The sequence below is a fragment of the Chroicocephalus ridibundus genome, chromosome 8 (genome assembly GCF_963924245.1).
Source record: "Chroicocephalus ridibundus chromosome 8, bChrRid1.1, whole genome shotgun sequence".
NCBI classification, from domain to species: Eukaryota; Metazoa; Chordata; class Aves; order Charadriiformes; family Laridae; genus Chroicocephalus; species Chroicocephalus ridibundus.
Window position 1 is genome coordinate 19633767 of NC_086291.1, and position 12025 is coordinate 19645791.

General features: G+C 38.6%; 1 protein-coding gene across 1 annotated transcript; it reads right to left on the reverse strand.

Annotated features, from left to right (window-relative positions):
- Positions 1-1919: 1919 nt before the first annotated feature.
- Positions 1920-10921, reverse strand: DNTTIP2 (deoxynucleotidyltransferase terminal interacting protein 2). Its single transcript, XM_063343017.1, has 7 exons — positions 10205-10921; positions 7447-9194; positions 5966-6101; positions 5175-5270; positions 4646-4810; positions 3560-3669; positions 1920-2071 (listed from the first exon to the last, which is right to left on the reverse strand). The coding sequence occupies exons 1-7, from the start codon at positions 10583-10585 to the stop codon at positions 1978-1980; spliced, it is 2730 nt and encodes a 909-aa protein (XP_063199087.1). The 5' UTR covers positions 10586-10921; the 3' UTR covers positions 1920-1977.
- Positions 10922-12025: the final 1104 nt, after the last annotated feature.

Below are 12025 nucleotides of genomic sequence, written 5' to 3' on the forward strand. Positions count from 1 at the left end.
AATCAAAGGAAGGGAAAGGATATAGAGCATAAAACAAATCCCTCGCTAGCTATGTTGTACATGAAGTAATTTCTGTAACTAGCTATTGAGCAGCCTGAGCAACAGACATCGAGTTGTTGCTTGCTGTGTAACACCAAAGCTTCTGTTTCTCTTTGAAGGTCTTTCAGAGTTGTAAGCTGCTTTTCCAAACTTGCATTTGAACATCCCAGGATGCAACAGAATGGCAATTACTGTGGTGCCTTGTTTTCTTTCCTCAGTGTTCAGTTTTTTTTTTTTTTGTGCTTCCATGTCTCATCCAGAGAACAAGACACCATAGTTGTTTTTATTGGCTTTTTTACCATTTACAGAGAATCGAGATATTAGTATACATATAATTAATGTGGGTTATTAATAATAATAATATATAATTAATATGTTCTAATACATATAATTGTATTAGAATAGCATCTGCACATTATCTGAGACTTGGGGACAGGTGGTTCTACTTGTACGTGTTTGATACTTCCCAATGAATTCACTTGGCTTTGCATGCCTTTCATCTCTCCAGGCAGTGAAGACTTTTCAAGGAATCTACATTCCCAGCTGTCTCTGGTAGCAAAACATTATGGTCAACTTCAGAAGAATATAAAAAACTCCAAAGGATCAGGGGAAAATTTCTTTCAAGCTTCAGCTGGTGATCAATATATACCACGATGTTGATTTCATTTTAGCTATCTCCAGTGCAAATAGCTAATTGTTAAAAAAACCAACTAGTTTGCATTCTCAGTAGTAGAAAATTTCATGGTTAAACGTTGGTCAAGAGCATACTTCTTGTTTAAGATCTGCAGCCTTTAAAATTCAATGCACATATGATAAGGATACAATCAACACCGCTGGTCCTCTGATAATCACTTCTAAATCTTTCTCACCCAATCCACCTAAGACAATGTAGTGACAGTTTTACTTCTTCTATTATCCATCTTTTCTGCTACCTGAGTATGTAACGGAGTTACACTAATTGTAACAGCAATAAAATAACCAAGTCATTAAAAACCAACCAAACACCACAACAGTTCTGACAATCACAAAAGGTTATGAACCGTCACTAAAGCAGAACTGTGCTGAAGCCATCTCTGGTTCAGTATCAGAGGCCTTCCAAACTCACTCTATTCATTTACCTGAAGAACTATTCCAAGACAGCTACAAGACCACAGTCTGCACACTACACCCTAGACAATGGATCCCACTGCCAAGTCATTTTCAGAAAGATCGTCAGACAATTATCAAATGGTAAAAAATAATAAAAGCAACATATGACTGAATGCTACAATTTTATATATAAATAATACATATTTTCATTGTTTTATCCACTAAACAATATGAAATTTATATCTTATTTACTATTTGTTTATATTAATTTATAAATTATATATATTATTTATATTTTAATATAAATATGTATGTATGTATATATGCTGAATTCCAGGATATTCTCAATCCTGTTATGGTCAATGTTGAAATAAACCCTTCATAACCAAACTATTTCTCAATACCTTCTATTACGGAATTGGCCAGCAGCACCTCTGTAAAGACATGGGAAAATTCGTTCTGGCACATAATGGGCGCCAAGGTGAATTACACACATAACTTTAAACTGAATTTACTAATTCATTGATGTAAAGACTGAAGCCTGAAAAGACCACAATCCCTGAAGTTGGATTTTGTGCTCAGATTTAACAATATGCTTTCATATCATTATCTTTTTACATAAACGTTAATTTAAATAAAAATTTAATTTTAAAATATAAATTAATTTAAATTTAGATACTTGATAATTTGATAAAGCTCCCTGCCAAATTCCCACTACAAGGAATTCCCTAAACTTTAATTTGCACATGACCTGCAATCTTCAAAAAGAAAAAAACACCACAACCAAAGCATTCTGTAAAAAATTTTATAACAAATAAGTTCTTCCAGCTTGTTATTTTTCTTCAAGTCTTAATTGCGAAATTTCTTCTTCTTCCGATTCCTCTTCCCTGCTGCAAAAGCTGCTCTTTCACTCATGATCTCCTGATACTTCTTTTTATTATATCTGAACAAAATAGATAATTTACTTTTAAGCATCGTAAATCAAAGTTCAGGAAAAGATAACATGGAAAGCACTCTACATATGTAATTTGCCAAACGGAGTTCTCTCATGTTTTCCGCGTCAGATTTCTTTAATTTTATACATTTATGCATAGGTAAAGGGAAATCACACTTGAATTAATGATAAATGCAAGTAAATTTGTTTTGAAGTAAATTTGATTGAAGAATCATTAATTTTGGCATAACCAGGGGGTTCTTCAATGCATATGCAATCACATTCTGGACAGTTTGCTAAAACACTGCTACTGCTCATAGTGTGAAGACTCACCCATTTCGACAATACTATGGACAAATTACACCCATTTTTATACTGCGCTCTCAGCAAACTCAAGATAATCCACTTTACTCTACTCAAGATCGAAAACTGAGATGAGATTAATACTAAACAATGAACAGGATATACTTACTGAATACGAGTTGCTAGCTCCTCTAATACAGATTCTTATGTACCTGTACTGATTACCACAACGGATTACTGCACGCTAAGCAGTACTGAGGCTTTTAATTGCGACACTGAAACCTGACAAATACCTGCACTAATGCTGAAGTATCTGGCTAAAGCCCTCAATTAGCCACAGCATAAATTAACTGATGAAATTTCAAAGACATTAATTTTTAAAAATAGCTTCTAATAAATACTTTATAAATCAGGTCAAGCCAGAAAACAAGTTAAGAAATAGCTATACTAACTTGCCTTCCCAACATTAATAATTAATTTACAAGCTTGACAACATTAACCTTATAATCCCAAATCATGTACTTCCAAGAAAACATGTCATTATGTGAAAAAAGAGGTGCAGATTATCATCATGTCATAACCAATATCAAAATGAATCAACTAAGCGATCCACTCCAGAAATTGTAGGTTAGGCAGACATTAATTAATCCAGACTTCTAGAGCAATTTTGATTCCTATGACAGGTGACAGACTGACATGCTTATAAAATGAAATCATATCAACTTTAATAGAATTACAGTCAGCACTTTTATACCAATTACGACCAGAAAAAATATTCAGTCTTTAAACACCAAAAAAAGAGTGCATGTGTTGGCATAAATCACTCATTCAGAGCCCTTGGTTTTTGGTGTAAGCCTGTGCAGACTCTTGTTTTAGAAGTGAACCAGAATAGGGCTGATATGTTATCTCTTCAACACTGACATTATTTTAAAGAGTGGCTGCCAATAGCAATGACCTGAGTTGGATAAAACCCTTTCATGAATGTAAAAAATATGCTGTCTCAGTCTAATTATTCTGTTGCTTAGATCTTCTCCATGGCAGCGCTGCCGGAGTGCTAAAACAGACTAAAAGGTTTTCTTTGAAGTATAAAAAAAAAAAAAATACAAGCTGAATAAAAACCACAAAAAAGTGACTTAATTAAAAATACTCCTCTCTTACATAGGGTATTAGAATTACAAAACTGTTTTTAAATACCTTCTAAACTCAGAATCCGCAAGCAGCTCTTCAACAATTGTTCTCTTCCTTTGTTTCTTAGGGATTCGACTATGGTAGAAATCTATGGGCGAATCAACCACAGTTCCAACCTAGAAAAGAGAAATGAAAACATTATTACTGTACTGCAAGATGTCCATTATTTGGTTTTTTTTTTTTTTATTCCTCAGCGACGAATGTAAAGACACCTACAGAGAAGATCAGAATGGTATCTTAGAAGTGCAAAATATCAGAAGAATTAAGCAATGTTTTGTAGGCAGAGTCACTTTTTGTCTCATTTTTTAGTGCACAGAGGAGGGCCTGAGCTTTCAGACTGTTGAGTTCAACACTGAACTAACTGCTGCATCAACACATCTTAACTCTTTCCCCTTTCTGTCATTGTGGTGGTTTTGCTGATGGCTACACAGCAGTTAATCCAGCTCTAACACAAGGGCTTCATCCTGGAATGCATCACATTTATTTGCAACCAGTATGTTAGCCAGTTCTGATGATTTGGGTTAGCAGTGGAGATACAGGGTGTGAAAACAGACCTGCCAGAAACATAAAGCAAGACCCACCCTTGAGAGTGAAGTGATAATATTTTGAGAAATAAAAACAATTTCCTCAAGAATGCTAACTATTCAAACAGGCGTAAGTAGATGGAAGCCTATTTCTACAGTTTCTGCAGTAATTATTTTCTTTATGCAAACCACTACAAAGCTGAGAGCTACAGCAGCAGAAATTCTGGCTGATCACAAAGCTGGCTGTCTCCTTTCAAATTGTATCAGCTAGTAAACAAATAAATGCAGTTGTTAAAAAAGGCTGTTACTTCGTCCACTGAGGGTTTAGAATACAGATGAAGACAGATGTTTGTTCAGTACTATGAATCAGCTGAAATTAAAACACCTAGCATATACACGTACGTAATACAGAGTTAAGCAGTTGTAAACTGCAGCCAAGTAATCAAAATACTTTAATAATTAAGCTATGAAATGAAATCAACATAGAGGTTACCTACAAATAGGGAGGGAATAAGAATAGCTGTTCAAAACTTCAGCAGTACCATGCCACCTTCTGCTGCTTCCTTACCTGGAAGTACTTGGGTAGACCATCTCTATCATTCTTCTTATAAAAATGCTTAGGGTCCAATGAAGCTCTCATCTTCAAAACTTTAAGGTCATTTTTCAGTTCACTTGTGATTTCTGGGGCTTTCATACCAAACCAACCATCACCCGTTGTTTTTGCTCGCTCTGCCTAGGATGCAATACCAAGAATAATAAATTTGCATTCAGCATTAGGACAGGATAAAGCAGGGAACTCTCCCCTCCAAAAGCGGATAAAGCATTTAGAACATAGCTCTGTACCTTTAAAAAGCATATTTTATGACCCTTATAATAAGAAGGTTATCATCACTGTATTAATGACAGATTTGTACCATCTGATCACATTATCTTTCACTTCACTGTCCTGGTGGCTCACAGGATGGCTCAAGGAAGACACTAAACTGCAGTTCATCGCTCCACTTCCAGTGAGGCCCGTTATACGCACACAGTTCCAGCATGGGGCTTTCTACCAAAGCTTGTTTTGTTATTTCAGGCATTATCGGCTCTTCACTTACCCTGCGCTGTTTCTTTAGCTGGTGGAGTGATTCCCTGAAGGGTGGGACACATTCTTTTTTCTCAAAATCTGGAGTTATTATACTCTTCTGCAAGAGCTGTAAGAATTTTTTTTAATGTTGGACAGTCATCTCACAGATATAAATTTTACTGCTTTACTGTATTTACAGAACCTACTAAAGGAATCATGCAGAATCTAAACAAGCGTTATAATACAATACTTGAGCTTCTCTGATCTACAAAAAAAAAGTAGGAGGGATCTTCAAAACAGAACCCTGGCCAACAACAGAAAGCAGTTGGCTAGCTCTGGAAGAAGCGAAATAGCAAATGCTCTAGAATAGAGAGTGTTATCACAAATGAGCCTAAGAAAACAGTCTCAATGAAAATAACACATTTCCTTTATCTCAACGGGTGCTTTTGAAATAAAACTGCCAGTTCTGTATTAGGGAGAATACAGAATTTATTTACTGAAATTCATTCTTGCTATGGACTAAATATCTTGTTAGCAGACCTTCAGCTCATGTACGATCAGGCAAAACTGCAGGCATAATCAACTTTATTTTACAAGATAATGCTGGTATTTGCACTGCTTTTCAGTTTCTGAAGTGTCACATATATTTAAATTCTTACCATTAAAACCAAATGTAAAGCTACACTTTGGCCAAAAAGAATGGAAGTTCTCAGAAAACCGTAAAACAGGATACTTCTTTAAAAACCAGTAAGCCAACCTTATTAAATTAACATATTTGTGTTACTATAGTCACAGATAACTGCATAATTGTAAACATGTTACCTGGTCCTTCTTTTCCTCCTTCAGTTGTTTAATTACACTTGATCTAGGCTTCTGTTTTTTTGCATCAAAACTAATATATAAACCTCCAAGCTTCTTGACATTCAAACCAGGGTCTATGCTGCTGGAAAGATGTAAGCTACAAGAGAAATAGTTAATGATTAGAATATTGTAACAAGCATGCATCTAAACCACCTGCTGTCTTCTGAGACAGATAAACAGAAAAAAAAAATTTCTTCCCACTTGGAATCACTTCCACAAATCCTTCATATTAACACTAATGCTGTATTCTTATCTTAGATATTACTATCTTCTATAAAATTGAATTCTGAATTCGTTTAACCTTGCCAAAAGAACTCATGACCAGCACCCTTCTTCTATACATTGAGAAGCCTGCTAGCTAAAGAGAAAAAAAAAAAACACAAATGCAAAAGCACAAACATAGAGGTGGTAAAAATATTGTCAATTCTTAGTGAAAAGTATGAAGAAAATAGAATTCATCCTCAGAATGTTTAAGTCCTTGTCTGTGTAAAAGTACTAGGAATAATGTTATTAAACATTTCAATGCTAGTATTTTTTCATTACTTCATTCAGGCATCCAAAGGAAAGTATCCACCAATAAATGATGGATGACTTAAAAGGAGGTTTTTGATGACAAGAATGCTTAAAAGCTATAAAGTATTGTGGAGAAATACGGTAATATCAAAAAAAGTGCAATATTTATTTATTGTAGCTTGAATGTTTATTAATACAACCCCTTTACAACTGCCTATTAAACTGTGACTAATCTTTTATAATACCTTTACAATGAATGCTTGGCTAAGTTTTTGCAAGACCTCTGGCCTTCCTGAAGATTTTCGGAAGAATAAAACTTATTCATCCAACCTAAACAGAGTATTATGCTCTAAACATATGAAGCATACGAAGATTTTAGCAGGAGTTGGACTACAAGAGCTCAAGAGATCCCATCGAACCTAAATTGTTCTATGATTCTGTGCTGGGCTGATCTCACTTTAAGTGTCACCGTCCCACAGCACAATAAGAACTGAAAACATAAAAGCATATGCAACTGTTTAGGATTAAAAAGCGCAATCTAATTAGGCAATGTGTAACGAATTTACTGGACATTTTGTTCTTTATATCCAAACTAAAAAAATAAACTATTAAGAAAACTGTGACCTGAATAAGCAATTATGTCAGCCTGACCCGTTTAAGCCAGTATCACATTTTATAAGCCAAAAACATACAAGGCCTCCACATGCCAGTTCTCTTCTGCTATATACAAAACTGAAAAAAACCCAAACCCTGAACTTATGGACTGCATTTTTATTTTATGATCTGTGCAACCCCACTTTCTATATCAATATGACTTATGTGATGAGACTGCTCCCTTATTTATTTGGCATCATTTAGCACTTAATGTACATATCCTATGAATATGCTTGAATGAAATGCAGATTCTTTGTTCCCAAAACGATACTTACACATCAATCTGATTTTTCAACAAATCATCATCTTCATCTTTCTCATCTTCGTCTATCAATTCCTCTTCAGCCTCTTCCAGATCTGAGGATTCTTCACCTTTTTCACTGCCTTCATGCGTACTTTCAGCATCACTAGCTTGGTCTACCTGATCTAGATAATACTTTTGGCTGGAACTCATGCCAGGCTCAGTATCGATTACAAAAAGCCCTTCGGCATGCAGTGAACTGTTTTTCAAAGATTTCTTGGCGGAAGGAGTCCTCTTATCTGCCTCTTTATAACACAGATTCTCTTCAACTGTGTCTATGTCTGCCACATCACTATTTTCAGATTCATCACTTTCATCTTTGCTCAGAAACAATGCAACAGAATCATTTCCATTGCTTGATGTTTGACTGCTGTGGGATACAGACTCAGCATATTCTCCTGTTCGGTCTTCACCACTGTCTGCACTGATTTCAAACATCCTACATCTACCAATGCTATCAGTTCTTTGTGCAACAGCTACATCCTTTTGCGGGCTGCTCACTGCACTAGCTTCCTCACCCTTTCTTAATTTATCAGCGTGGGTGAAAGACTGCTGTGCACCTGCCTCAGCATCTGCTCTTTTGCATTCTGGAATTTTTTTACTTTCATTTGGTGTTATTTGCTCTTGGGATTCTAAAAATTGTTTGGGACTCATGCAATCAGTCAAAGAGAGATTCATATGGTTTAATTTCCCCTCCCTCATAAGTATTTTACTGTGGTGTTCTTGTATTTGTCCACACGCTCCCTCTGAATCGTCTACCCCAACAGACTGTCTATTTTTTCCTGCTTTTTTTCCAGGCGATTCAGTGTCACTAAATTTGATTTCTGTAAGACTGCTGGGTATTACATCATTCAAAATCCCTTCTTGCACGTCACTACGGGTTGTTTTTGTAGGTTTGGAAGAACATTTGCTTTTAGGTGAACTGGGTTCTTTGTTATCCTCAGTGACAGAGGAAGCATCTTCTGTGTCAGAGACAAGTTCTGCAGCAGGTCTAGAATCAGACATCTTTACTGGCTCAGATTTAATGGTGTCTTCTATTAAGTTCTCATCTTCTGAAACAATTCTGTTTCCTTTCTCAGTCTGCTTAGTAATTTCTGCTTGTGATTTCATTTGCATGCTCCTTGTAACTCGTTTGGTAGTGATGGACGGTTCCATATGAGAACTCAAGCAGCATGACTCTGCATCAGAAATATCTTCACTCTGGGCTTCATGAACTGTATCTGGCTGCAATTTCTTTTTGCTTTGCCTGCTTCTTGTACTTCTGGTAACATTAGGCATCCGGACACCAGAAACAGCAGAGGAACAAGACTCAGCTTCAGAGATATCATCTTCATCCAGAATTCTGCTTAACTTACTTGGAAAAGCTGTCTTGTCACGTCTTTTTTTGTCAGGAGAATCCGGTTGACAAGGAATTACAATTTGCCGTCTTCTTGTTACTCTTACAAACAAAGGCGTTTGAAGACCAGACACAGCAGAGCAGTTTGATTCTGTTTCTGACACATCCCCATCAGTTTGTGGTTCAGCAACTGATTGTACTGAATAAACAGTTGTGTTCTCATTTCTAGTAATTTGCTTCTCTGAGCTATCACTGACGTCTGACTTTGTTTCTGCACATTCCACCTCTTCAAACTGAGATTCCTGAACTACCTCTCGCTTGTGAATTGACTTACTACTCCTTCTAGTCCTCGTAGACACAGGAGTACTAATTTCAGCAGATGCCACCTAGAAAAGGAGTAAAAAAGAAAAAGGTGTGCCATTGACAAATAAAATAACCCCATAAAAAGGATGCTACGCAAATCACTAACAAATCTTAAACAAATCTAATCAAGCTGACAACATATTACGTTTCCTTGCATAACACTATCTATGTGGAAAAAGTGTTAACAAACCAACCCTTGCTTATCTGTTTGTCTACCGCCTTTTGGTCTAAGGCAGGATAATAAACACACACATCAATTAAGGAATATAAACAAGTATCTTCTAATTCTAAAAAGTTCTGGCAAGCTGTCACAATCCAGAAGCGTTGTTCAGAAACATTCAAAAATTTGCTCAACTATAAAGCACTGAAGCCCAGCAACTGGCAGAACATGCCCCCAGATGGTTTCCATAACCAATTTCAGCAGTCTTAGGAACAGACTGGCCTCACAGCAACTGCGGCACCAGGTATAATCTGGGGCATCTTCTTTAACGATGCTTTTAAGTCACCTGGAAAGCAATTCAAAATTTTGGAAAGAAAAAACACTCTGCAACATCAGGATCTTCCCAAAACACAGAACAATGTTGGAACGACAGAAACCACGCTACATAAACGATCTGCATTTACGCGAGTGGAAAAGCCCTAGAGAAATACTATAGTAACTGTAGTACAAAGGAAAAAAAAAAAAAAACAAGCAACACCCTAACCTTTAACTCGCAACGTTAAGCGTTCAGCGACCCACAGCGGCTGACAGCCCTGACGAGTGAAGGCGGCGGCAGGGCAGGCCGCGGCAGGCCGCCGCTGCGGCACCGGCAGGGCAGCCCGGCAGCCGGGCCCGCTGCTGCCCCTGCCCCGCCGCCGCCGCCACCGAGCCCCACGGAGCCGTCGGGCTCCACCGCCCACCCGCCGCGGACACCGGGGGAGGCACGCGTGGGGCGGCCGCGTGTGCGTGAAGATGGCTGCTGCCGCCGCCGCGCCGCCTCGCACGGCGGGTGGCGACCGGCTGCCCGCGCCGCCCGCTCCCAGCCCCCCTCACCTCCGCCGCGCCAGCGGGCACGGAGGGGCTGCGGCTGCCTTCCCCGGGCCGCGCCGCCTGCTCCCGACGCCGCGCCGCCGCCCGCCTGGTGGCCACCATCTTGTCAGCCGCGGCCAGCCCTGCCCGCCCCTTCCGGCGGCGCGGCGGGCGGGAGGGGCCAGCCCCGGCCTCCGAAGGGCAGGTCATAAAAACGGGTAAAAAAGGGACAGTGAGGGGAAAGGGGGTGGCGTGTGGGGTTTGCGTGGAAAAGCCGTGCGGGAAGCGCAGAGCGGCACGCCCCGGTGAGGGAAGAGGGTGGTACGTACCACGCTTAAGCAGGATGCTTACGACCATTTTATGACAAAAGCGTAAAATAGCGTTATGGAGACGATGAGAATCCATACAAAGCACAGATAAAAAGCCCACAAGAATTTCAAATTTTAATTCAAACTTTCAAGTTTCTCACGGAAGGAAATCCCGTCTCTCCCACCTCGATGCAAGACAAATTAGTGAGACAGCCTGATAAAGTGTTACGCTATCAGTGACTCTAGAAAAATAAGATTATCATGTCTTAAAGGGTACTTTGCTACAGCAGGCAAGTTGTTAACAGTTTACAGAAAGGAAATAAATAATTATCCCATTAGAGCAGCCTCTAGCTGGTTTTAGCTCAATTCTTGTTTTGTAGCATTTCAATTTACAAAACTGAGGACACGTGAGCAATACAATACAGAATGGCAACAGCCAAACACGGAGACAGCATTTACAGATAGTCACCAGCAGCCAGCACACAACTGGTAGGGAAGTTTAAAGTGAAACTCATGTAATTTTGAGACTCCGATACATGCCGACCCAACACTAAAAAAAGATCAAATTTTGATTAGGTGAAAAAAATTCAAGCTTTTATTGATGCATTACTAGTTCCAGTTCCTCCCCTCTCTTTTACCAAAAGAGCTGAAGTAGTCCAAGAGAATTTCCCAGTATTTGCCACCTACAGATAAGATGCTTGAGGACTCAAAACGTAGGTTGAAAAAAAATTCATCTTTTAACTTAGTGGAATGGATTATAGGAAACTGACACTCTCGACTACCTACAGGCATTCTAATCCCACTAGCTGCCTATGTGACAGAATCTGAACGATGTTGGTGAAAATTCATTCCTTTACAGTCCAAAGTTCAAAAATACGTACAACTAAGTTAATGAGTACTACCAGTATGAAGTCCTGCTCCTACCTGAAATCAAGAGGCAAGTGAGTATTTCAGATACTCAGCATCAAGCTCCTGCTGAACTACAAGTTGAGCATTTGCAAAGGCCATGAAAATGAAAAGGCCTTTTAGACAGAAAGGCTACATTAAACCAGAAGCCTTGCCTTAGCTGCAGCAATCTCTCTAGGATTCAAAAGCCAGCATGCTAAGCTGCTGCCAAACAGAAATAGACCTAACTTGAAGCTAACCCTTGCTTGCATCCTTTCTGATTGGCACTCAAGCAAGAAAGTTTCCTAGGCAACCCCAAAAGAAGCCATCCATTTTACACAGTCCTGTAGAGAACAGCTTCAACACTTACTGTCTGTTCTGACTTGGCCAATTCTGATTTTGTAGTTCACAAGTATCAAAAAAACCAAGCCACAGTAGAGAAGACAACAGGCACAATTCAACTTTTCATGAACAGATTTGTTAATCGCTTGTTTTCAATTCTTATTTTAAACATTCACACAATAATACATTTTCTATTTCAAACAGTAAAGATGCCATCGCACTTGTGCAAACACTAAACAAAGCATATTGAGGCACAAAGAAGCCAGAAGGAATTCAAGTAATAGTCAGAAAGTAATTTGGAAGATGCATT